Here is a 23,388-nt window from a genome sequence, read left to right as displayed (position 1 = left end):
TGGATAGGAAAAAGAAAGGAATCAGGTTAGTAAATGCTTAGAGAGAAAGTACCGAAAATGCCAAATAGTCATGAATGCTTGGTTGAGAAGAAAATGCAAGTTGCAATGGAGTGAGTTTGTGGGTCGAGGGTCGATGGTGATGGTGACGAGCGGCGTCATGGCGTTGGCCGTCAATCAGATGTCTGCAGTGGTGAGATCTGCAGCTGAGTGGGTATCGACGGGTAATGTCGTCTCGTCTGACAGCATTCCTGGGAGAGCCAGGTTGAGGAGAGGCTGGGGAATATGGGTAGGGTGGGCAGGGAGGGGTGGTCAGACAGTGGGAATAATGTTTCTGGTAGGGCGCCAGCAAAGCCGAAGTGAGACAAAAAAAACTTACCTGTGGTAGGACGTGCATGAGCCATGGCTGGCAGGCTGGACACCGGGAATGGTAATGGCTGGGCGCACGGTTTCGGTAGCAGGATGGAGCCGTCAGAATGGATACCTGTAGGCTCGTAGTCTGTGCACGACAGAATGACCCGATTGCAAGGTCTTTTGCGGTTGGAAGTGGTTGGTCTTGGGGAAAAGATGCGTGGTACGGAGCCCCGTGCAGCCTGTCCCTGCTTGATACTTGGTGGATGGACGAATAGATGCGCCGCGATTGAGGCGTCCCAGATATCGGATAATATTCAAAGGCGTGGGAAACTGTTGCTCACAGCGTTGTTTTTCAGGCGCTGTGAGGCTTAGTTAGGCGTGACAGCAGGCAGCCGACTAACACGGGCCGAACTGGGACAAGAATAGTATGGCAGGTTGATTCATGCTACCGTCAGTATGGTATGGATCCGTTGTTAGTACGCTCTCTGGGTATCGCAATGCCCGAGATCTGATGTGAAGAGAGGGGGGCGAGGCGAGACAGAAAACGAATGGCTGACAATGATTTGCAAGTGGATTTCGGTGGTGTCGTTAAGGCGAAGGGATTGTGGGTGTGTTGCTGTATTCAATTGACGATCTGCTGGGTTTGATCGTCAGGCCGGATTCTCGTTTCTAGATATCCAGGATTCCAGGCAGGTTTGGTCGTGATTCCGCAGCGAAACGAAAGACAAGCCTCCGGAATAAGAATGCGAGTGATTGACGAATGGGGAAAAGCGAGAGGTCTTGTTGTTGCAGTTGGGGCGAGAAGTGAGCAGTGTGCCTGCGCCGCTGGCGATACAAGTTGAAAAGAGCCAATTAACGAGAGAGATATGTGTGCGATGGTAATTGCTGTGATGTATTGGATAGCGAGGGCATGTGTTACAAGAATGAGAAGTCAAGAAAACTGAAAGACGTCGAGAAGAAGAGGAGGGGATGGGAGAGGAGGAGGGGGAAATGTCGCGGGAGAGAGAGTGTTAGAGGCGACGGGTGCCGGTTATCGCCCATACCTACGGCAACCCAAGATGGGGATGGGATGGGATGGCTCGGGGATCGAGGTTAGAGACTGGGAGAGTGTGAACCCACGCTTAATCGCCATCGTTCCAGAGTTTGGAACGCCCGGGAACGCCCTAAGCACTTAACTAGAACAGCCTCGACCGACGCCCCTGAGTAACATCCCATGTGGCGTGCATTTAGGTGCCTCCATCCCGGGCAACAGCCCAACAGGTGACTCCAACGCCACGGTCTGCGGCCGCCATAACAATGGCAGTCGCTCCCAACAGCTGCTGTACAGACCGTCCCCTGGCATCTCAGTGGACCTAAGCCATGCCCTTCATTATTTGATAGCTTTTCCTCCACCAGCATCTCTATCGACCGGAGTGCGAGGTACATGCCACTATCTTGAGGTCTGATCCCAAGAAAAGCGAGGGTGAGGTTGAGGTTGGGGCTCCGGCTCGCTCACGGTGTGGATCTCCGGACAATGGTCATGCGTGTTGTCGTTGGCTGGGTTTTGCTTGGGGTTGACGCCAAATGTCTGAGTCTGTAGTGCTTGGCATGGGCGAGATAGGCAAGCAGACACCAATTGGGATGACCCCTGGAGGGGCGAGAAGAGACTTTATCCGCACAGAACTATTCTGCGTCGCATGCTAGCATGCCACAAATGCTAGACTGCCAACTGTCAACTCGAGGCCGGTGGACGGGTAGAGACTGTTATCATACGAGTAGAGACTATCCAGCACGTACCGAGTAGGCTGTAGGCGGTACGCGGTACGCGGTACGCGCCAGCTGCACCACTACCGCCCAGCACCAGCACCAACACCAACACCAGCACCAGCACCATCCCATAAGGCGCCTGCTGCCTACGATCCCCCAGTTCCATCCCTCTTAGCGAACGCAACCCTGGCGCCTCCCAAATCCCGACCTGCCACGCTCCATCCATCCTCGGACCACCAGCCATCATGTTTGTCCAGTCCAGAAGCGCACATTCACTTCAATCCAGCTTGAAACGTCTATGGAACGGACCATGGAGCGATGGTTGTATGGACGGCGGGGTATCTGGCCTTTTGAAGAAACTGCAAATACTCTTCCACTAAGTGGTGTTTGTTTCAGGCTAATTATGGACTGCGAAGCACGACGTACCGGAAACCCATTCACGCACTTGATTTTCTTAGTGAGCCCAAGTATCGAGTACCTACTTCTGTCCGCCTTGGCTTCAGACTCACACGAATTATAGTAGGTGCGATTCTTCCTCCGCTATGGTACCACGGAAGGAGTCTATTACTCCCTTCGGACAATAGCCAATAGCCGTGTGTATGCGTCAGCGCCCAATTTAACCAATGTAATCAACCCCCTTGCTGGCAAACAATCCTAGTTGCTGGCTGACGACGACAAGTTCACAACTCGAGGCATGACCACTCCGAATGCCTCGTATATTGCTTGTTCTCTGGAGAATAGAGTTGTCCCAATCAAAACACCCTGGTTCTACATTCCCCATCATGCCCACTCAATTTGTGGGTGTCGTGTACTCCTCCGTACGAGTACAGTCCATATTTGATACGACCGTTTCGCCATGGCGTGAACGCGTTCCAGGCTCTGGGCTACTTTCACTACGTCAATCCACTTGGCTTCAAGAACAATCTCGCCTTTGCTATGCCCCTTGTCCCGACAATCTGACAAACACGACCTCAACAACAAACAACTGTTGGCACAACCAATTCGAGACGAGCACGACCAGGTATGATCCGCTCGCGTCTCAAGAACGGAGATTTCTACCCAATCGCTTCCTGGTTTGCGAGAGTGACACCCTTTTTCATCATTCATAAATCTCAAGTATTCGTCATGTCTCCGTCCAGTAGCGGCTCTGAATCTCAAGGTCCAGAAGACTGTAATGTCGTGCAGCTGCAACTTTGATTGCAGGCATTATTGCCCTCTATGGGACTGGATCAAATTCCCTCAAAGCCCCGACTTACCATTCCCAGCTGTCATCCCCGCAAAAGAGGTGTGTGATATTGTGAGACAAGCAATGCGATTCCATCTCATCGTCATATCTCGTTGATGACACAACCTGGCAAAATTGACATGTGCCCTCGGGTGGTATGCAAAGAGCCAACCTCCGTGCTCTCATGACTGAACAGTTCTTGGTTGCTGATAAGCCCTCCCAGTGGCTGCACTAGAGAGATCGATTGATATGCGATTGGCCACAACAAGCAGTCCATCCTTCGTCTACCGTCCCAGGTACTGGAACCTCACAGAGAGAATGGTGGTTGCTATCACGCCACTAGGCTAAGTAGCGGTTAGCATCGTCAGGACCCTTGTCCCTGTTTCATTGCCGTTGATTCAATTTCGGTCGTCGGAGAACGAGAAAGTCCGCCCTGTTATCGCGTTGTTCAAAGAGCAAGACCTGTCCCATCGCCTGTCCATCGGTACAGGGCCAGGACCTCACGCCGCCAATGTTGCTGTTCGGCCACATCCTCTGGTATTCTGCCACGAACCTGCTGAAGCGCTGATCGCATCACTTTTCGGAAGTTTCGCTGTTCATTTGTCAGCACAACCGTATCACAACGCGGGAGGGCCCAAAGAGAGTACCTGATATTGAGTGTCGAGAGTTGCTACACATGCTTCGTGTGCTCGAACAATTGTCTCACAAGCCTTGACCACGTCCGGGCTGACATCGCCTTGCAATTTGTCTGCAAATAGCAGGAGGAGGAAACTGCCCTGAAGGAGATACACCCCGAAGAAGAAGGGCATGAAGCTCAGATCCGGATCGTCTTCGATAATCTCAGCCACGGCTTCAGCAGCACTCACGGCGTGGCCCGTAGCGGTGACAAATGACTGCGATGATATCCACAGATCATTGTCGTCGAGCAGGGCGATCGGGTCCCATTTTCCCGTCAACAAGATATGGAGCACATGCATAATATGCGTGCCGTACGCAACCACTGTTTTGGTCTGCAATGCCAGTTCCGAAGCGCTGTGTGAATCATTGGTACCTGCAGAGACCACTGACGGTGTGACGACATCGTTGTGGCTGGTGTCTGACACGTGCCCACTGGATGCCTCAAAGTCCTTCAGACTTTGGCCGTACATTTCCAGCTGTTGCGTAATCTCGTCCGTAGCATCATCCCAGCTCTTGGGCTGCTGTGATCTGGGGCCAAATCGCGGTCGATTCCTTGCATGATTGAGATCTAGAATCTCTCCCAGTATCACCATCAGAGGTAAGAAATAGCCAAAAACGCTATGCGATGTGCATTCGATGTTCAACCCGCGACGACGATAATTCAAATCAGAGGCTCGCTCGAACTTGCCGGCTTGAAATAAATCATCATCCAATGGTTGCAGTAGACCCTCACACTCTTTGTTGAGGAAGAACATTGGTCGATTATAGCAGAGCGCCAGGTGACGGTCTTGCATATAGAGAAGCCACCACGTTCTGCGTCGCTCTTCCCGCTCCTCTTCGGAGACATACCCCACAGCCTTCCGGCGGTTTTCGTCCACGGAATTCTTCCGACCCTCGCTTGACTGGTTGTCTCCTGAAATCTTGCCCGTGTCCTCTCCATCCTGTTCGGTAGGGTTCAAGGGAAGCTCACGACCGAGGCGAGTCTCGCGAGCCAAAGACCAGGCCGCATTCCACCACCGCAAGCTTGCCGCTTTACGCTCACTGGCGGAGACGACGGTCGCTAAGTGAATATATGTAGCCAGGTTGTCAATCTGTGACCGGTCGATTGCGCTTCCAGGAGAATGTGTTGGGACTACCAAAGCTCCCAAACCAGCGTCGCTAGATATCATCTGAGGGTAATTAGGGTTGGGGGTAGCAGCACTGGTGTTTGGGTGGCTATGAATGAGTGGCTTCAACATATTTATCGTCAACTCCAGCAGCCTTTGACAGATACGTCCACGCGCGTCAAGGTGTGCAGTCAAGAAGGCTGCATCACTCGTTTGTGCAGCTGTCCAAAGCATACTTGCCAGCAAAGCAGGTGTGCATGGGCGAGGGTCTGTGGGATGGAGGATCGATTTTTTGCGGAAAATGTAGCCCAGCACATATGGATTGGCAGGTCTCAGATATGCTGAGGTGGTGCTAGTAAAGTACTGTTCCAGTAGATCACAGGCCAGGCTTTGGGGAATGATGGACTCAATATGGGGCAGGAGAGGTCGAAGCACAGGATATCTCAATGTGTCTGTAATCCTCGGTTGGTTAGGAAGAGGTTCGGTGACAAACAAAGGGGATGTGAGAGATAGCCAATCCGGGGATTCAACCATGGGAGCTTTGCCCATGAATGCTACCGAATAGTCATCTCCGAGAGGGAAGCCAAAACCCGTGTTGACACCCTGGACATGCATCTGGTCGAGTCCTTGAGTAGAGTAGGCTGGATTTGGGACTGAGAAATCAAGGGCTCGAGCTTGGTTCATCTGAGGTACGAGTGACTGGTCTATCTCGTGCATCTGGCCCGAAGCAGGCATGTTCAAGCCGGAGGAGTGATCGAAGCCGGCGAAAAAGGCCGTCTGGTGATTCGGGTCGAAGGTGGCAGACGGTGGAGTGTTGTTTGATGGTAGAGCATGGCCATCGGCTAGATGGTCTTGGCCAGCATATGTGGTATTCGAGTACTTTCTGTGTCCCAGCTGCGGCATTCCATTAGGTTGCGTACTATGGTTCATGCTGGGATTCGAGAAAGGAGGATCGTCCATCTGGTCCACCTGGTCCATCTCCTTCTTGGGCGCACGACCTCGTTTCTTATGGGCCCGTGCATACTCGCAAGCGAGGGCGTTATCAGTACAGTGGGCGCAAGGTTGTTTCCCATCGCACTTTGTTCGAAGTTGGTTGCATTGGTCGCAGGCTCGACTTATGCGGCGGCGGACGGCCGCTGCTTCGCCGGATTCATCGCCATCCACCTCGGAGTCTGTTCTTTTACGGCCGGCCTGCAGGTTCTCGGTCTTGAAAGTCTGACGGTCCTGCTGGGTGGTGGAGGATAGGTGCTGAGGCACCGAGGTGATTAGTTCGGGCCGCTGGGAGTAGTCATGGTATTCGGGGTAGGAGGTGTGAGTCTGAGTCTGGGGCGGAATTCGAGACAGCATGTCGACGTGTGTAAAACGATGCTGGAGGTTTAAGTTGCGGCTCAACACATCTCTCGTATCATCCGCTTGGAGACTGGGAAGTGTTCCGGAAGTGGTAGAAAGTGTGCTGTAGCACTGCAGCGATGGAGGAAGTCGAGTTCACCAGAGCACTTTTCGAGACCGGGCTCGGGGCTGGACTGTTGTTCGCCAGGGCAAGGGCAGCCGCAAAGAGAGTGGAAGCGAGCGGTGGTGCCAGATGCTACAACTCGGGATTGGGCCTGTGAAGACTGTGAGGACTGAGCAGCGACCACTGACCAGTCAGGCAATTCGCAGTAATGTGGAGGATCTGGTGGTGGACAAAAATTTGTGGTCATTTGGGGATGAAAAGACCACAGGCCGAGGGACGGGGACCCCCAGTAGAAATGGAGGAAAGCGCAACACATGGCTCGATGGGGTGCAGGAGCGGGTGTCAACGAGTAGGGTGTAGAGGTGCAGGAGCGATAATGGAGCAGGGTAGAAAGAGGCGGGGTCGGCACTGGAGTCTGAAGTGTGGACGTCAGCTAGCTACTGGACGAGTATAGAGGTGCTCGGTCAGCCGATGGTGGAAGTTTGTCCGAGACGGCTTGATCCAGCAGGGCCACAGCGAGTCAACGATTCAATGGGGCTCCAAGCTGCAGGGCTCCAGTCGGACAGAAAATACGGGATTAGGGATTTGATCTTACAGAGGACAGGGGTGGAGGAGGAGGGGCCCCAGGGAAGTGGTGAAGGGGGCGCGAGAGGGCGCGAGAGCACGATCGAGGACGAGAGAGGGCGAGAGGGAGGGAGAGAGATGTTGCAGAGGGAGACACGGAGAGGCGCACGGAGAGGCAGGCCGTGGCAAAAAGCCCGAATCAGACGCCATCAGATCAGATCAGATCAGGTCACCTTCTAAGTCCTTGCCCTTCTTGCTGTCTTGCGTTCATGCCTACTTTCTGGTCGCTTTCCTCTCTTGGGCAGGTGCATAACGAGTGATGAGCAAATGCGGGAAAGCACGCGTCGAGGTAGCGTGAGGAGTCAGGACGTGAGGAAGGAACTACCCAGGCACGGAGTACGGAGTACGGAGCACTCGAAGAACGACCGCCAAGCCCGCCCTCCACACACTGTCAGTGGAGGCTATGGGAATAATATCAATATCATTACTATGAGCACTACCGGGCTCTCATACTCGCCCTCATTACCCATACCAACAACTCGCAAGGAAATTACATCTTGATTCCAAGCAGGACTGACTCCGTTACTATCACACAAGAGTGCTCGGGACCAAGCCTCGTAAACAAGTGCCGTGCCTCTCACCAGAGTGGCCAGACCCATATCCACCGGATCTTTACTTTCTTGCGTCAAACCTGGACAAAGTGTGGAGAAGGGAGAAGGCGGGGCTCGTCTGATCGATGAGCCGGGGGACCAAAACTCGATGGTTTTGCATAGGTCCAGTCCAGTCAGAGTCCCAGTCCAGTCACGTCCCCGGCATGAGCCGCCGGCAAGCAGTCCCTTGGAACAAGGAGGCCTAGCAGGCCTAGGCATCATTTCGACTGGGCCGCCGGGCCGCTGGGCCCCTCAGGCTTACCCGTCGCCTAACTAACTCCCCTAACTCATCACTGCCCTCGGGCCTTGGGGGTCTCTCCCTCTGGCTAGTTGAGTCTGTTAGTTGAACTCTCATTACCTAGAAGAGCCCGTTATGGCTCGTCCGAGCTTCACTCCCTCGTACCACTATTCCCTGAGCAGGCACATCTGCTCGATGTGCTCAAGATGTGAATCAAAGGGATCTCATTTCCGTCCTCGGCGACCTTGGTCCTAGAAATAGGACCACGTACCCTTCTTTGCAGACAGGTTCATGGCAGCCTCTTGCAAGCATCTCTTTTGCTCCCTGCATTGAAATCAATTTCTCACATGTGACAATCCCCTTGTAAGGATCATGATTCGGCTGCCTCTTGGTGACCAGGCCCCTAATGCTGCATACCCATGACTTAAAACTGCCGACCGCGATTTTCGCTTTTGACCGCCCATTTTAGGCATTGGCCTGCGAGAATGACAATTTCCAATTCCAACCTGCCGCACGCCGGCGAGCGAGCATGCTCTACGGGGCAGTGTCAGAGTGATTGACTGGTCACTTCCTTGTCATCTGATCGACCACTCGATCGCTGAGTTGATGTTGGCACGACCACCGAACTCAGCATCGTGTGGGCACCGGGGCTGGCGCCAAATCCAGGTTGTTGAACCACTCACTCGTTCCACCACGGACTCCCAAGATCCAACATGCTGACCGAAGCATCATCAGAATCCGTACGGAGTACACCGAGTTTTGTTGATGTATGAAAGCATCTTGTCGAGCAAAACCGCTCCTGTGAGGTACAGCAGCAGTAGCTTAATGTGATCTTATCCAGCTCTGATGAATCATCAACGCTACTAATTGCCACCCTAACGACGAGGATAGCTGCGGCTTAGATGAACAGACAACATAGCTTGGCTTATGCTGAGTCTTGAGCGCGACATCCTGCTGTCCTTGCACATCTCAAGCCATCTGGTTTGGCGTTCACAGTCGCCAGGTTTTATCAGGGAGCACATCCGCCCTCGTCTCGGTCATTTCGATAAACTTCCGGTCTCTGGTGTGTTTCCCCCCACATATTCTCCCTTTCCGTTCACCTCTCAAGCGTTAATCTGAAGAAGTGTTCAATTGGTGAGGTATAATGTGATGGTGTGAGGGTCGTCTGCTCTTCTCCTGCTGTTTGGCCTGGATCTTCGATGTGACCAGGACCGACCTTTGCTCGACCGTGATTCCTGTTGACAAGATGACGAGACTCGTCCGATGCGAAATTTCGCGTATTCTGAAATCTCGACCGTCAGAAAGAATACCCCGAAAAAACTGGTTTGGATGACCTAGAAACCATACTAAATCAGGAAGATGTACGTATTACGGTTCTGGCCATCAGCTTGTTTCATGCTCGGCCTCGCATCATTCGACTATGTCCCCCCAGAGACGACATCTGAGCAGCTGAACGGGGAACTGTATTGAGGTAGTCGTTTCTCGGAGAAATGGAGTCTTTGGAACTATGTAGTCTCGATAGAATTGATAGGGATTCCGGCTAAAATGCATCGGTCATCGTCGGTCTGCAAAATCATCCACATTGAGGAGACTTTCTCGGTTGTCCTTTCCATCCTCTACGGCTGATATGTCCACCATTGGTTACAGCATTAGCCTGTTCTACCTGGCACTATCAACATGCATTGGGAAACTGCGATTGGTATCGTGCTTCGGATAGTTTCGTCCGTACCAAAGGATCTACTTACACCGTAAAGCATCCCGCCATCGCCTTGTCCTCTAACCATCCATCGCCAATGTATGGATTCTCTGCAACACTTATCCAACACAGAGCCATTGGTCTGACTCCCCACTGCAGCCTCATCATTTCCCAAGATAGTATCCAATGCTATAGTTCAACCAACTACACTGCTGGACATCCACAAACACGCCCGAGTTAGCCGGATAGTCCAGGAACATAATCGGTCCCTCTTTGCTTGCGACCTTCTCCCACCTGCCTGCCTGCTGCACACCCTTCAACGTCGTTCCGTAGCCTCTCACTTTCAGGTACTCCACATTCGGGTTTGGCTGTCCGGTTTTCACGAATTCGGCAAAATACCCGCTGACCAATTGTACAGAGTAGAGATCGTTGGCATCACGGAGCGGCTTGTAGAAGTTGCCGAAGGCCCAGTCCATATCTGCCCCGTGAAGCTTGAAATACGGGAGGTTCGGATTTCCGTATGGAAAGCCGGGTGTGACAGGGGCATCCGGGACGTCGTTAGGATTGTATCCGTTGATTGTGCGCTGGAATTGATAGTAATACGCGGCTGGGAATGCCCCTGTTGCTGCACCCGCGTAGACAGTCGCTTGGTCGATGCACCGGAATGTCTTGTCAGTAGCAACGCGCTGGGAGACATTGAAAGCATCCAAAGTCAAATTTCCAGTGGAATGAAAAGTAAACAACCCGGATGCAATGATTGCTTCGGCGTATGATTCATTGATGCCCAGACCAGTCATGATGCCTTCCGTGAGATTCTGTACAGGGGTTGCTGAAAGCGTGGAGAAAGACGCCCCGTCGTTTTCAGTGACGCCGAACATGATAGGAACATGTGCCGAGCTGCCGTTCTGATTGAACACGTTGAGCTGCGGGGTGTTCACAATGACACCGTCCTGGACCACATATCGGGCCACCGTCTCGAGTGATACCAACTCGGTGGCATTGAATTGTTTTAGGCATGTGATTTTGTCGTTCAAACTGCCCATTGTACAATTAGAAGCATTGAATATCCGGGGCCCAGCAAGAGTATACGACTCGTTGATCGTGCAGTATGAAGAGTACGTCGTCCCATAGTCGCTGTCCAGACCAAGGGTCTGGCCACCTCCCAGGTTTGACATTGCAACAGCTCCTTGGAACAGGCCTATTGCAGGTGGACTCCCCAGCAAGGTGCGAACTGAACCTGCTCCGGCACTTTCGCCCATAATCGTGATCTTGCTGGGATCTCCGCCGAAACTAGCAATATTACGTACCGTCCACTGCAATGCAACAATTTGGTCGGCGATACCAAAGTTGCCCTTGATATCGGTCCCAGGAATGGCTAGAAAACCCAGAGTTGAGAGGCGGTAATTGATGGTGACAACCACAATGTCCTCCCTGGACGCAAGGTTCCCGCCATCACTCAACGGGTCAGAACCTGTACCTCCAGTGAAACCTCCACCATGGACCCAGAACAAGACTGGTCGTAAGCTTATCGTTGAGCCGGCTTTTGGGATATGGGGTGTCTGGATGTTGAGAAAGAGACAATCTTCACTGCCACCGCTGCCTTGCGCGCATTGCTCTCCATAGCCGGTCGCGTTGACCATCTCTCCAGAACCAGAGTACAGCCGGGAATACTCAAAACGCTGTGGCGGTTCTGCATACCTGATACCAAGAAACCGGAAGGACTTCTTGTTGCGATACCCGCCGTAGATATTGCCAGCCGCGGCGACAGAAACTCCGTTCAGATTAGAGGCAGTAGAGTTTGGCGGTTGACTGTCGTTGTTCGATTGAGTGCAAAGCACAGGGAGTTCGGTGCCACCTTCTGGGCAATCTGTTAATGAAAAACCACCGCCAGGAGAAAGTTGCAAGACGCCACCGGCGACGTGGTAAGCCTGATTCGGCGTTGATGAGTATGCGACATAAGCCAGCGCAGAGGATAAATCTGAACTGTAATTTTGAAGGATTGTCTGCGTAATGAGCGCTTCACTTAGCGATCCACATGCTGCCGCTCCGCTCTCCGCTGTCATGGGATCCAGAACGATCGCCCCGACGTGATTGTCATCGTCTGAAGCATTCAGATTATTTTGATAGAGCAATGTTAACGAGGTCGCGGCATTGCATACGGTTGGAGAGGCACCACGAGGCGATTGGTATGGATGTCCAAGAGCAACGAACGACAAGGCAGCCAGGGACAGCAAGGCTCGAAGCAAAGACATGATGCTGCGGGGATTGGGAGGACATTCAAGGTGAAACTGCAACAGCTAAAGCTTGGATGTCAAATCAAATTTATGGAAACGCCCTTACCATCATCACACACACATCTAGGAAGCTTCCTTGAGTTCTCAGGAGGGACACATTTTCATGGAGCCCTTTCCCTAAAAGCGAAAACCAATGACTCTCTTCCTGCATTGAGGCAGTTTGCTTTCAGGCACTGTCCGGGAGCATACAACGCACGATTGCGGAATGAGAGCCGTTCGACTCGGAAGAATATGTCGATGTACAAAGGACCCAGGTTATGCAGACAGGCTTGTGTGTGTCTGGAGAACCCTGTTGGTGGATAGATGATCGTCATAGATTGGTGGAATATCGGATCTGAATTTGTCGATCCCTTTCAAGTGCCGTCGAGATTCTGCATGATCATAACCACTTGTCCGGAGCTTGAGGGCAGCGAGGCTGGATCAATTTCTCATCTTTGGTTTTAGCCTAATTGTGCTCCTGTATAATCACCCTCGTACACCAGCTTGCTGCTTCTTGCCATCAAGGGCTTTCTGGCATCCGGAGGACAAAGCTTCAGGAGTGGACACAGTGTGTGACACACACCTCCCAGTCCGATTTCCCCTCATCGAACAGATCGACGTTGCAGACTTTATGGAAATCCGTCTGACAAGCCTTTCTTGTGACCTGTTGGTGTTCACCTATGAACCGAGTCACATCAGCAACGCCGCACATTCAGTCCATATTTCCGTCAGACGCCTCTTTTCTCATCCTTGCCGCGCGCCTCGTTTAAAAGTCGAGATTGTTGCTTGATGTTGCTTAAACAATGCCCTCAGGTTGACATGATCCCCGCGCTTCTTCACTTATATTAGCCTTATTCTCACTCGCTGTTCCTCTTTAGAATGCGTGAGTCCCTGTTTGCCTTCCGAGGTGCCATTCTGCTGCTGCGACAATGAGCCAGTACTAGATTTGCCAGCTCGCCATCCCGGAACTTTGGTGATGTCCATAGGCAGCCTGCACATGGCTACTTTCTCATTCACGTGACTGACCATTATCGCCCCCTGCCAAAGGACGAACGGACGATGCGGTCTTCATCTCCTGGATGGAACTCTGCTACGTGAAGAGACAGCTAGAAACGGAAGAGCACTGCTTTTCGATTTGCCTTCCGGCTATATGTAGAACACCGAGGGTTTGCTCCTCCCGCTGCGCCTTCAGTCAAAGGACCCATGTAAATACGATGAAGGCATCTGCGAACGCTTTAATGATAGAATGCTGCAGGCTGGACATACTAAGCGCAAGCACGCAACTACGTGTCCTCCATGATATTACCTCCGTTGTATGCTTCTACACACCAGTGGGATGCGCCAACATTCACTCAAATCAATTATCAAAGCGAACCCTGTGGCAGAGCTGGTAACCATTGACGGCGCTTTGGACACACCACCGCGGCGAGATCGAGCCGACACCTGGGTTCTTACGGCATGAACCAATGCTCCCAGGCTCGAGCCAAGCGATCTCGCATCTGAGCAAGCCAGAACCCGATTGGTCCGGAAGACACAACTGGGGTGGTTGAGCGTTCTCTTCATGAAGGGGAAGTTCTTCCCATGTGAGGCCGTCGGTTTCTCAGCTAAGCGCTTGGTTGGTAATTAGACCGGCGACCAGAGCCTCAAGGTGCATTGGTGCGAATCACATAAGACTCCAAACACCTTTCCCCAAACCTCGTGGCACTGGTCTCTTAGTACTTACTTTGGTAGTCTTCAAACTATATCTACTGGGGCGATCCTCCTCTAGATCTCGTTCCGTCCTCGGACATACAATGTTTCCTGCCTCATTACTAGGATCTACCCGAGGCAAGAGGTTTTCATTAGGCTGCAAAGGGCATTATCCATAAACAGTTCCTCGTCTCGAGTCCTAGGCCCTGTATCAGAAGTTGATACAGAGATTCAGAATTGCCAATAGCGGAATGCTCTGAATAGCCCTCACCTTAGTCGCTGACGATCTAGACCTTGAGCTGATCCAAGGTGGACCGGTCATTCTCGCCACCACCGTCCTCCAGTCTGATGTTTGGATATTGTCCCCGACGTGTCCAAACATGGCTTCTACCTTTTTCCCGTGACAAAGGCAATAGAGCTGAATATCATCACGTTCGGACATTACATTTTGAGCTTGTTGCAATAGTGATATCTGAACTGGACGAAGCCGTGCGCGTTTTCTTCGGCCCACCAGAGGGCACTATTGTCGAGGCAACGAACAGGTTTGACTACGAAGTATTGGGCATTGAATTGACGACGACACGTGTCATACCAAGGTGTTGTATCCGCTGATCACTATGTGTCTCCCGGGACTCGGTAGAATTATCTTCACCATAGAAGCATGACATGAAGTCGCGTGAGTGTCGGGCAATTTCGACCATCCTGGTCTATCCGCCTGACGGTTCTGGGGACTTCAATATCAGGCTGAATTCATTTACCCCATATTTCTTGTCCCTGGATGCAAGGGTCATACAACACTCGATCTAGCATGCATATCCTGTGGGGCTGGCTTGTCACAAGGCTTGCCAGAAAAGCTTGCGCCATTTTCTTCTTAGACAGGTTTTCTCGACCACGATCGGAGATCCGCAACACAAATACAAACTTGAACTAGTTGTCTAGATCGTGATCTAAATTCAGATCTGCTACTACTCAACAGCCGGAAAAGTGAATATGGTAACTTGACGGTAAGTTGGCCAATCAGCCTGCAGACCTGTTTTTCGCTTGGTTCAAGTTCGGTACAGACCCCAGGGATGAATTGTACGGCAAAACAAAAAGGCAATCTTGTGACGCCGTTGGCGGTTCGGCAGATACTACTTTTGTCTTGTATGGATTCACAGCTATTTAGCAGTTATCCTGAACCATTGCTCGAGGCTCTTTGGAGATATGATCGCAAACCAAGCACTGTGGCTACAGTTCCCTGCCCCGTTCCAAGCACTTCCAAGCAAAAGGATTTGCGAGTCTGACAAAAGGATAACCCCTATAGACTTAAACATACTCCGCAACTAGAACCAAAACTACCAAACAGCGAGCCTCGCGTGGCTCTTCGAAGAAAATCCTCCTGCTCTTCTCAGACTAGATGTCGATCTGGTGATCATTGACTGAGCAAGTACGGCATCACAAAACTCCACCACCATTCAGGAACGAGACGGCACATCTTCGGTGGCGAGCACAAGCTCCAAATGTACCGTTTTACCCGAAGCAGCAAACGATTGGACGTGTCTTGCGCCAATGTAGTACATTGCATGACGCGGGGGTATGGACATGGGTCGCAAACGAGAGGCGTTCGGCGCGACTTCGTAGCGAGAATTCGGCGGCGCGGAGGGAGGCCTGAAATCTGCAGGGCTCCAAGAGTCACACACACAAAGAATACAGTTTCGTACTGGCTTTTCCGAGACCCAAGCTTGCAGCAGTATTCCGCTTCTTCATTGGTCGTTGAACCCCGTCCTGGAGAGTATAGTCAAAGAATAGCTATATGGGTATAGACAGACGCACGGGGAAGCTGTTACAGCGTAATTGGCACGACTTTGTGGAGGTAACTAGCTAAAAACGGTATGGGAAGAACGAGGTATAGAATGTCGATCTACACGTGTCCCAAGACTCTCTATGCAGAACGCACAGAGCAAGGCGTGCTCTGCAGAGCATCCCCGACCGCGTAATAAGCGGGCTTTCTCGTAAAGTCCCCATTGTACAGCGTAGCAGCACCTTGGCCCTCAAACGTCAACGGGATCCAGGAATACTGGTCGTCAAAGTCCCACACAGTGATTCCGACGCAGCCGTCGACATCGATGCAACTAGCCACCGAGTCGTAGTAGTTTTGAGCCTGGATGGCGAAGCCGGTCGCGTTGGTGGCATTCGCGAACTCGAACCGTATGTCAAGCTCCGTGGTGGCGACTTCGACCCCAAGGGAGACGTAGCCTTGTTTGGCCGCAGCTTGCTCTTCACGGCTCGGTGTCTCTCCAACGATGAAATGAGATTCGGGCCCGATGCCGTCGATACGGATTTCCCGGGATTGCAATTCTTTAATCAGGCCATACACTGCTTGCGTCTTGTTACCAGTGTCGCCAATGCCGTAGTCGTTGTAGTACCGTTTGATGTCCTTCCCAGTTGCCTCGACAGCTTCTTGGGCAAATTGGAAGGCAAGGATGAAGTACTTGGGTCCAATGGTATCATACTTGAGTTTTCATTAGCTTAAAATTCCTGATTGAGAACCACGCCGACCTCTCCCGGAAAAGCTCACCCAGATGCTAGGAGAAAAGCTCCCGTTGCAAAAGAGTGCCTCATTTATGACGTCCCAAGCATAGCAGTGATCCTGGAAATGCGTGATCAGTGTCTTTATGTGGTTTTCCATGACTGCTGTCAGCGTCTCCGCTGTCCAGGTGCCATCGATGACCCAGTCGCTCAACTGAGAGTTCCACACGAGGTTGTAGCACCGCAGGTATTTCCCGCGGTCTTTGGCAATGTCAACCGCCACCTGTCCACCAGTGAAATTGAATACTCCTTGCTCAGGCTCTGTGGCGCAGAATTTCATGTAGTTTGCAGGTGTGATTTGGCCGAATATGTGAGTATTGTTGAGAATGGTTTGGTATAGAATGTTTTCATCTTCACCTGTCCCCTATAACTACTGGTCAGTAATTGAGAACGAAGCTCGTGATTGTTGGCCACTTACGGGCTGATCCGTCGCACTTCCGAAATACAACTTCCCTGCTGCTTGGGCCAGGTCGTTCAAGTAAGGTGGAGCAGTGGGTTCAAAATATCCTTGACAGGTCGGTGCAGGAACTGATGAAGGCCTCGACGAAGCTGGCTCTGGCGGGGGTGTCTGCGATAATTCAGTTTGTTGCGCCGGTGGAGACTGATGTGGCCAGCCTCGAGTTGTAGCCCAGTTTGCTGTCGTTGGCCACCCATTCTTCACAGGATTCGAGGCGACAAGAGTCGCGCAAATGGCGAGCAGGAGGCTCTTGGGACACCGCATGATGACAAGCAGCTGAAGATGAGATTTCAAAGGTGGCACAACGAGAGGGAGCGACCTCGAACAAAGCTACCGTGAGCTACCTACCATTCGACACCCGTCTACATATACTTCGGTGGCAGGCAAATGCCGTCGAACTCTCGTTGTAGATCAAGATTGCACGGTGTCGATCCATGGAGGCACTTCTGCGGAGACAGTGTTGCGGCTCAATGGTGACGCATACATTTAATCAGATGTATCAGCCGGCTGGCCTGTACATGGGAAGCTCAACTGGGTAGTTGGGAGTATACCCCAATATCTGGCTTCCTGATTCGGGGGAGCAAACCATAGTACTCTGGTATACTCTGCGATCGTGTTTGAGATGAGGTTCGGGAGATTCGCTTTTGCTTGCTCATGCCTTGTCCCCTCCTCCAACCATGGAGTAGAGAGAGGCTATATTGAAAGCCTTCGGATCAAGGTCTCTCACAAAACCGAGCCTTGCAAGCCTCGGCAACGACGACTTTGAAGGAGAAGCTCAGCTTCGTGCTGCTCGGAATACTTGTCGGTACTGTTCTCCTCTCTGGCAGTAAGAGCCAGGCCAATGACTTGAGATCAAGCCATTCAGGCTAAGCATATGGTGGGCGTGCTGAAATAGCCAGTGCTACTATACGACGAAAAGCCCCGGACTCCATATCAAGGTCCTTTCTTGATTCATGTCCTCCTTTTCGGTGGCGGTTGTGGCGGTAGAGCTCGTGTGCAGGCGTATGAGCAGGTGCGGGTGTATGGAGAAAGTCATCCATGTGATTTGCCATAGGAGAGCCCGACGTCCCAGGATTGAGTGCCGGCTAAATAGGATAAATTCATCAATACCAGAACAGTCAATGCTTCTAGAAACCCCTGTCGTCGAATGCCAGCCTCCGCCGTCCCTTTTGGAGTTTAGTCATAAAACCGGGCGTGAACCCTGGTAGCATGTGGGGCCAAGTCGCTGCCAGATTCCACAAAGTCATCCACATTTCTCTCTCTCCAGCTTCAGTCTCCGTATGGAAGGACTGGCTGGCAATTGTCTTGAGAGGCCGGGCCAATGATAAGACATTCTGACAACTCGATTACTCCTCCATCGTTGGAAGTGCATTGAGCCGTCTCCAAGCAATCTAGATGTCTCTCATCGATGCGCTTGTTGCTCTTCCCCTGCCCGTTTGGAGCTTATCTTCCCTCCAGAGTAATTGACGGCTGATCAACGGCTCTAGGATCACGAGTTGGACTCTTCCCCCGACTTTCGGTGGTACGACTCCCATGGATAATTCGATCTTTCAGGCTGAGGTAAGGGTGTCTGCAAAGTGGACCTCAGAACTAGTTCAACTTACCCTGGCACACACCTCCAGGCTTTTCGCTTCGGATGGTAGTCTCCATTGGGACAGGCTTCGAGCCTCCTCAGAATCCTTGGTGTTCTGATCGTCCTTCGATGGACTCTTGCTGTTGGCTGTTGATACCCCTGTCATGATCTAGGTCGACTTCCCGCACGCTACTACCGAATGCATGCGGACAGCGTGAATGTTCATGGATTCAGAGTAGTTGCCGTCGGTGCCTTGAACACCACGTTGTATAAAGCCTCTTCGCAACCCCCTTGCCTCCTCGGTTTCGCTTCTATCAACATTGTTCTCGGACAGTTGTGTTCCTATTATCTCAAAAGCTGTCTCTTGCCCGTGAACGACATCTTATCCAGCATGGGTAAAGCCTACTTTGAAGTTGGCGGTCGCCAATTTCCAGCGGTGACCTGGTATAAGGATCCCGCGTTGAGAAGGACATATATCATTTTGATGTTTGTCGTCCTGACCAGTGCCACCAATGGGTAAGTACCCGACCGACCTCTCCAGGGTCGGCATCCGCTAATTCAATTAGGTACGACGGTTCTATGATGAACGGCCTTCAAACTCTGCCCGCTTGGCAGGATCATTTCAATCATCCAAAAGGCAGCAAGATCGGTATCCTGAACGCAATCATGGCTGTGGGTTCTATCACTGCCATTCCGTTCGTGCCTTATGCAGCCGATCTGCTCGGTCGTCGAATGGGTATCCTTGTCGGCTGTATCATCATGCTGGTCGGTGTGGTCCTCCAGTCCATCTCTGCCGGATTCGGCATGTTCTTGGGAGCACGATTCCTGCTCGGTTTCGGCGTTGCCATTGCTCATGGAGCATCGCCCCTGCTGATTACGGAACTGGTCCACCCCCAACATCGTGCCATCTTCACCACCATCTACAACACCACGTGGTACGCCGGTTCCATTGTTGCAGCCTGGCTGACCTATGGAACAAATCATATCGAGAACAACTGGTCTTGGAGAATTCCCACCATCGCCCAGGCAGTGCCTTCTTGTCTTCAAATCGCGTGTATCTGGTTTGTCCCCGAGTCACCTAGATGGTACATTGCCCACGGAAAGGAAGATAAAGGACTTGCAATCTTGGCCAAGGTCCATGCAAATGGCAACGAGCATGATGAGATGGTGCAAACCGAGTTCGTTGAGATTCGTGACACTCTCAGATTGGAAAGGGAGGCCGAAGGCAATGGCTGGCTCGAGCTTATCAAGACCAAGGGCAACCGCCACAGACTTATTATCCTCCTCTCCGCTGGTCTTTTTTCACAGTGGTCTGGCAATGGCCTGGTTTCTTACTACATCAACAAGGTAAGATTTTCCCTCACCGTCTTTCTTACATGGCCTAACCTCCTTCAGATCTTGAACGAAATTGGTTACACGGATACTTTGACCCAGAATCTCATCAACGGCGTAAGTCGACGTCTTCCATTGTCGGGGTGGGCATAATTCTAACCCTAAGATAGGTCCTACAAATCTTCAACCTGATCACTGCCGTCACTGCCTGCTTCTTTGTCGACAAAGTCGGGCGTCGCAAGCTCTTCCTCATCTCCACCACTGGTATGCTCTGCACTTTCATCGTTTGGACAATCTGCTCGGCCAGATACGCCATTGAAGGGAGCAAATCAGCTGCCAATGCTGTTGTTGGGTATGTTCATGTTCGCTCTAGGAACTGTCAGTTGCTAAATCTCTCAGAATGATCTACATCTACTACTTTTGGTACAACATTGCATGGTCTGGCATGCTTGTCGGTTATACCGTCGAAATTCTCCCATACAACATTCGAGCCAAGGGTCTCACTGTCATGTTCTTGATGGTCGACATTGCGCTGTTCTTCAACCAATATGTCAACCCCATTGCTCTTGATTGTAAGGAAACCCCTCCCTGTGGCCAATCCTCGGAGTTGAGACTAACAAGGACATTAGCAATCCAATGGAAGTACTATATCTTCTACTGCGTTTGGCTCGCATGCGAACTCGCAGTCGTCTACTTCTTCTACGTTGAAACCCGCAACACTCCCCTCGAGGAAATTGCGAAGCACTTTGACGGAGACAATGCGCTTATTGGTGGTGCCGCTGCCACCGACAAGGGACTCAGCATGGCTACTGATCTTGGCCTAGATGGAACCATCAGCCACAGCACTGACTTGGATGAGAAGCGTCGTGGAGTCGAGCTCGAGACTTCTTCAGTCCCAGACAAGAGTTGAGCTATTTCGCCTTTGCATATGATCGTTCCGAAGGGAGGAGACAATGTTTGAGCTAAAGCATAGTGGCAAAGAGAATGAGGACGACGATGAAAATCCCACAGGTCGAGTGATAGCGTAGCTGAGTATGACAGTATCCACTAGTGATTATAATATTCATACCCTACTTCAAGAAGAGACTTTCAGTGCCTCGACCCGGTATTGGACTCCGTTTAATGCCACCGCCGCAGGCGCATGCTTCTTATGCCTCTGTGTCGACTCCGCGCTGTCATTGCCTGTCTGCCTGGCGGCACATTCGATCAAAGACTCGAAGCTCCCACTCGGCGGGGCGAAAGTGCAATCACGACTTCCCACGGTCTCAGCTTAATGGCCCACTTCCCGTCTGCGCCCTTTCTCACTTCGTTGTCCTTCCCTTCAGAGATGTAGTTCCTCAAATCAGGCACAATGGCATGTTCTCTCAATCCCTCGTTGTCAAACAAAATATCCGAGACACTATCAGGTAGCGTCCACCAAGTGTTCTGGCCTCCGAAATGCGTGATAACGAGGCATCTCGACGAAAGCGCTCCCACATCTTTACCGTCTGCCGTTCGAACATACGCCACGACATGCTCATGCTCAAAGTCCAGCATGTTGAAATCTCCATATACGAAGATGTCTTTATGTCCCTTCCTGAACTGAAGCACACGGCGCCAATAGTGGAAGGAAGAGCTCTTGTCCGCGACCAGCGACTCCGCGTTCCATCGTTTATAATCGGGATGGATCGACATCCAGGGTTTCGTCGACGCAGCTTTGTCGCTCCCACCGGCGGAAGCCGGCTCAGGCGAGAACCCTGCATAATCATGAGCGGTGGGCTTCCACTGCATGGGAGTCCTTGCGTTGTCTCTCCCAAGCTGCCGATATTGCTTCTTGAATACCGCCTGCTTCTCCTTGTCGTTAGGATACTCTTCCAACACCGTCTTCCAATGGTTGATGACTTCCAGATCTTGATATTCGTCCAATCCCCATTCCTCGGGGACATTGACCTGTGCGAGCTCTTGCCCTTGATAAACGAAGACCGTGCCCGACTGGAATCCCAGGTGACTGGCAAGTAATTTCGAACTCTTCATTCTGTGCTCTTCACTTTCATCGCAATACCTGCTGATCGTTCTTGCCTGATCATGGTTCTCCATGTACAGAGCATTCCAGCCAGCATTATCGAGCATGAACCTCTGCCACTTGTTGACAACCTGCTTCAACTCACGAGGATCAAATTTTTTCGGTAACCACTTTGACCGACGTTCGTGATCCATATCGACAATGTCAAACTGGAAAGCCATCGCCAACTCTCCGCGATCCTGCCCTACTCCATTCAGGATCTCCCTCGTGTCAGTCACACCTGGCATCTCACCCACACTGAAAGCATCATACTCCTTCAAAATCTTGCCAATGCCCTGCAAAAACTCATGCAGCCTTGGTCCACACGCGAAATGCTCGACGCCCATCTGCAAAAACCCGGGCTTGTAAATTCGGTTGTCCGGTAAGGCAGGATCCTTCGAAATGAAATTTATCACATCCATCCTGAACCCATCTACACCCCTGTCCAGCCAAAAGCGGATGATCTGATGCACGGCTTCCACGACCTTGGGGTTCTCCCAATTCAAATCAGGCTGCTCCTTCGCAAAAATATGGAGGTAGTACTCCTGAGTACCCTCATCCCATTGCCAAGCGGAGCCGGAAAACGCAGACTCCCAATTATTCGGCGGAATTCTTTTTCCCTGGCCATCGTACCTAGCCGGCCGCCAAAAGTACCAGTCGCGGAACGGGTTATCCTTCGAGCTTCTCGATTGTCGGAACCACTCGTGCTGGTCGCTGGTATGGTTGACCACCAGGTCCATGACGTATTTCAAGCCTCGATCATGCAGACCCTTGATCATCTGATCATGGTCCTCCATCGTACCATAAATGGGGTCGATATCGCGGTAGTCTGAAATGTCGTAGCCCATGTCAACTTGTGGAGATTTCAGGATCGGTGACAGCCAAACGATATCGACGCCCAGCTCTGCGATATAGTCGAGCTTGGAGATGATGCCGGGGATGTCGCCTCGACCTGACCCCGTGCTGTCTTTAAATGAAGCTGGGTAGATCTGGTACACTGACGCCTCGCGCCACCATGCCCGCTGGATCGGCTGTTTCAATGCGGGACCTGTGCTCAGGGCATTCGCCGTTGAAGGGGTTTCGTTGCCGATAGTACTCATCTTCGCCGTCTTTCCCATCTCCCCACTCTCACGTGCCTTTGTGACAGAAACAACAGGGCGCTTTAGGAAGATCCGAGAAGCGCAAACTTCTTACTTATCTAGCATTCATAAACAAACCCACGAAATGGAATAAACTTGCTCAGCGAAGGAGGATACGAAAATACAGGCGTGTTTTCTTCGTTCCCCTAGACCGAGCTCGACATTTGCGATTCCACAGAATGAAAACCTGGGAGCGAAGGCGCATTTAAGTTTCCATCGCCTTAGGAGCACGGGGTCCTCGAGCATTCAATACGCACTGCCCACTCGCTGCCCATACTGACTACCTACTGTAGGTGAGCTGACCACCGGCGTTAGATTCTATTTCGTATCGCGAATCTCGGACCGAGTTGACTTTTGGAGTCAAGGCAAAGGAAAACTCAAAAGGAGCAGGCAGCAAATAATTAAGCAAAGGACCGAGTATTTCGCCGAAAGCCCTTAGCTACATTCCATGGAGGCGCGATGGATGGGATGACATATGTGGGGAGAGGGGACGGCATCTCCGGATCGGATCTTGCGCCGTTCCATGGCTTGCATAAGAAAACACTTGCCTGTAGGTACCGTACCCATGTACTCGTATCGTTAAGGGGAGTGTATTAATGAGGCTAGCTA

General features: G+C 51.7%; 5 protein-coding genes across 5 annotated transcripts; 1 reads left to right on the top strand and 4 right to left on the bottom strand.

Annotated features, from left to right (window-relative positions):
- Positions 1–3,770: 3,770 nt before the first annotated feature.
- On the bottom strand, positions 3,771–6,453 carry A1O9_02372 (uncharacterized protein; the record flags this gene model as incomplete). The annotated part of the gene is made up of 2 exons (XM_013407946.1): positions 3,771–3,914; positions 3,970–6,453. 2 exons carry the CDS (start codon positions 6,451–6,453, stop codon positions 3,771–3,773), a joined length of 2,628 nt encoding a protein of 875 aa, XP_013263400.1.
- A 3,418-nt stretch (positions 6,454–9,871) lies between these two features.
- Positions 9,872–11,959, bottom strand: A1O9_02371 (esterase/lipase; the record flags this gene model as incomplete). The annotated part of the gene is made up of 1 exon (XM_013407945.1): positions 9,872–11,959. One exon carries the CDS (start codon positions 11,957–11,959, stop codon positions 9,872–9,874), a length of 2,088 nt encoding a protein of 695 aa, XP_013263399.1.
- A 3,631-nt stretch (positions 11,960–15,590) lies between these two features.
- On the bottom strand, positions 15,591–16,958 carry A1O9_02370 (glycosyl hydrolase family 10; the record flags this gene model as incomplete). Its single annotated transcript, XM_013407944.1, has 3 exons — positions 15,591–16,160; positions 16,227–16,601; positions 16,656–16,958. 3 exons carry the CDS (start codon positions 16,956–16,958, stop codon positions 15,591–15,593), a joined length of 1,248 nt encoding a protein of 415 aa, XP_013263398.1.
- A 1,700-nt stretch (positions 16,959–18,658) lies between these two features.
- Positions 18,659–20,509, top strand: A1O9_02369 (uncharacterized protein; the record flags this gene model as incomplete). Its single annotated transcript, XM_013407943.1, has 6 exons — positions 18,659–18,783; positions 18,834–19,614; positions 19,663–19,716; positions 19,770–19,951; positions 19,999–20,171; positions 20,229–20,509. The coding sequence occupies 6 exons, from the start codon at positions 18,659–18,661 to the stop codon at positions 20,507–20,509; spliced, it is 1,596 nt and encodes a 531-aa protein (XP_013263397.1).
- A 296-nt stretch (positions 20,510–20,805) lies between these two features.
- A1O9_02368 (trehalose-6-phosphate hydrolase) lies at positions 20,806–22,740 on the bottom strand (the record flags this gene model as incomplete). The annotated part of the gene is made up of 1 exon (XM_013407942.1): positions 20,806–22,740. One exon carries the CDS (start codon positions 22,738–22,740, stop codon positions 20,806–20,808), a length of 1,935 nt encoding a protein of 644 aa, XP_013263396.1.
- Between the last annotated feature and the right edge of the window lie 648 nt (positions 22,741–23,388).

This window comes from Exophiala aquamarina (assembly GCF_000709125.1).
Source record: "Exophiala aquamarina CBS 119918 chromosome Unknown aczIA-supercont1.2, whole genome shotgun sequence".
Classification (NCBI taxonomy): Eukaryota; Fungi; Ascomycota; class Eurotiomycetes; order Chaetothyriales; family Herpotrichiellaceae; genus Exophiala; species Exophiala aquamarina.
This window is presented reverse-complemented; position numbering and strand designations above follow the sequence as displayed.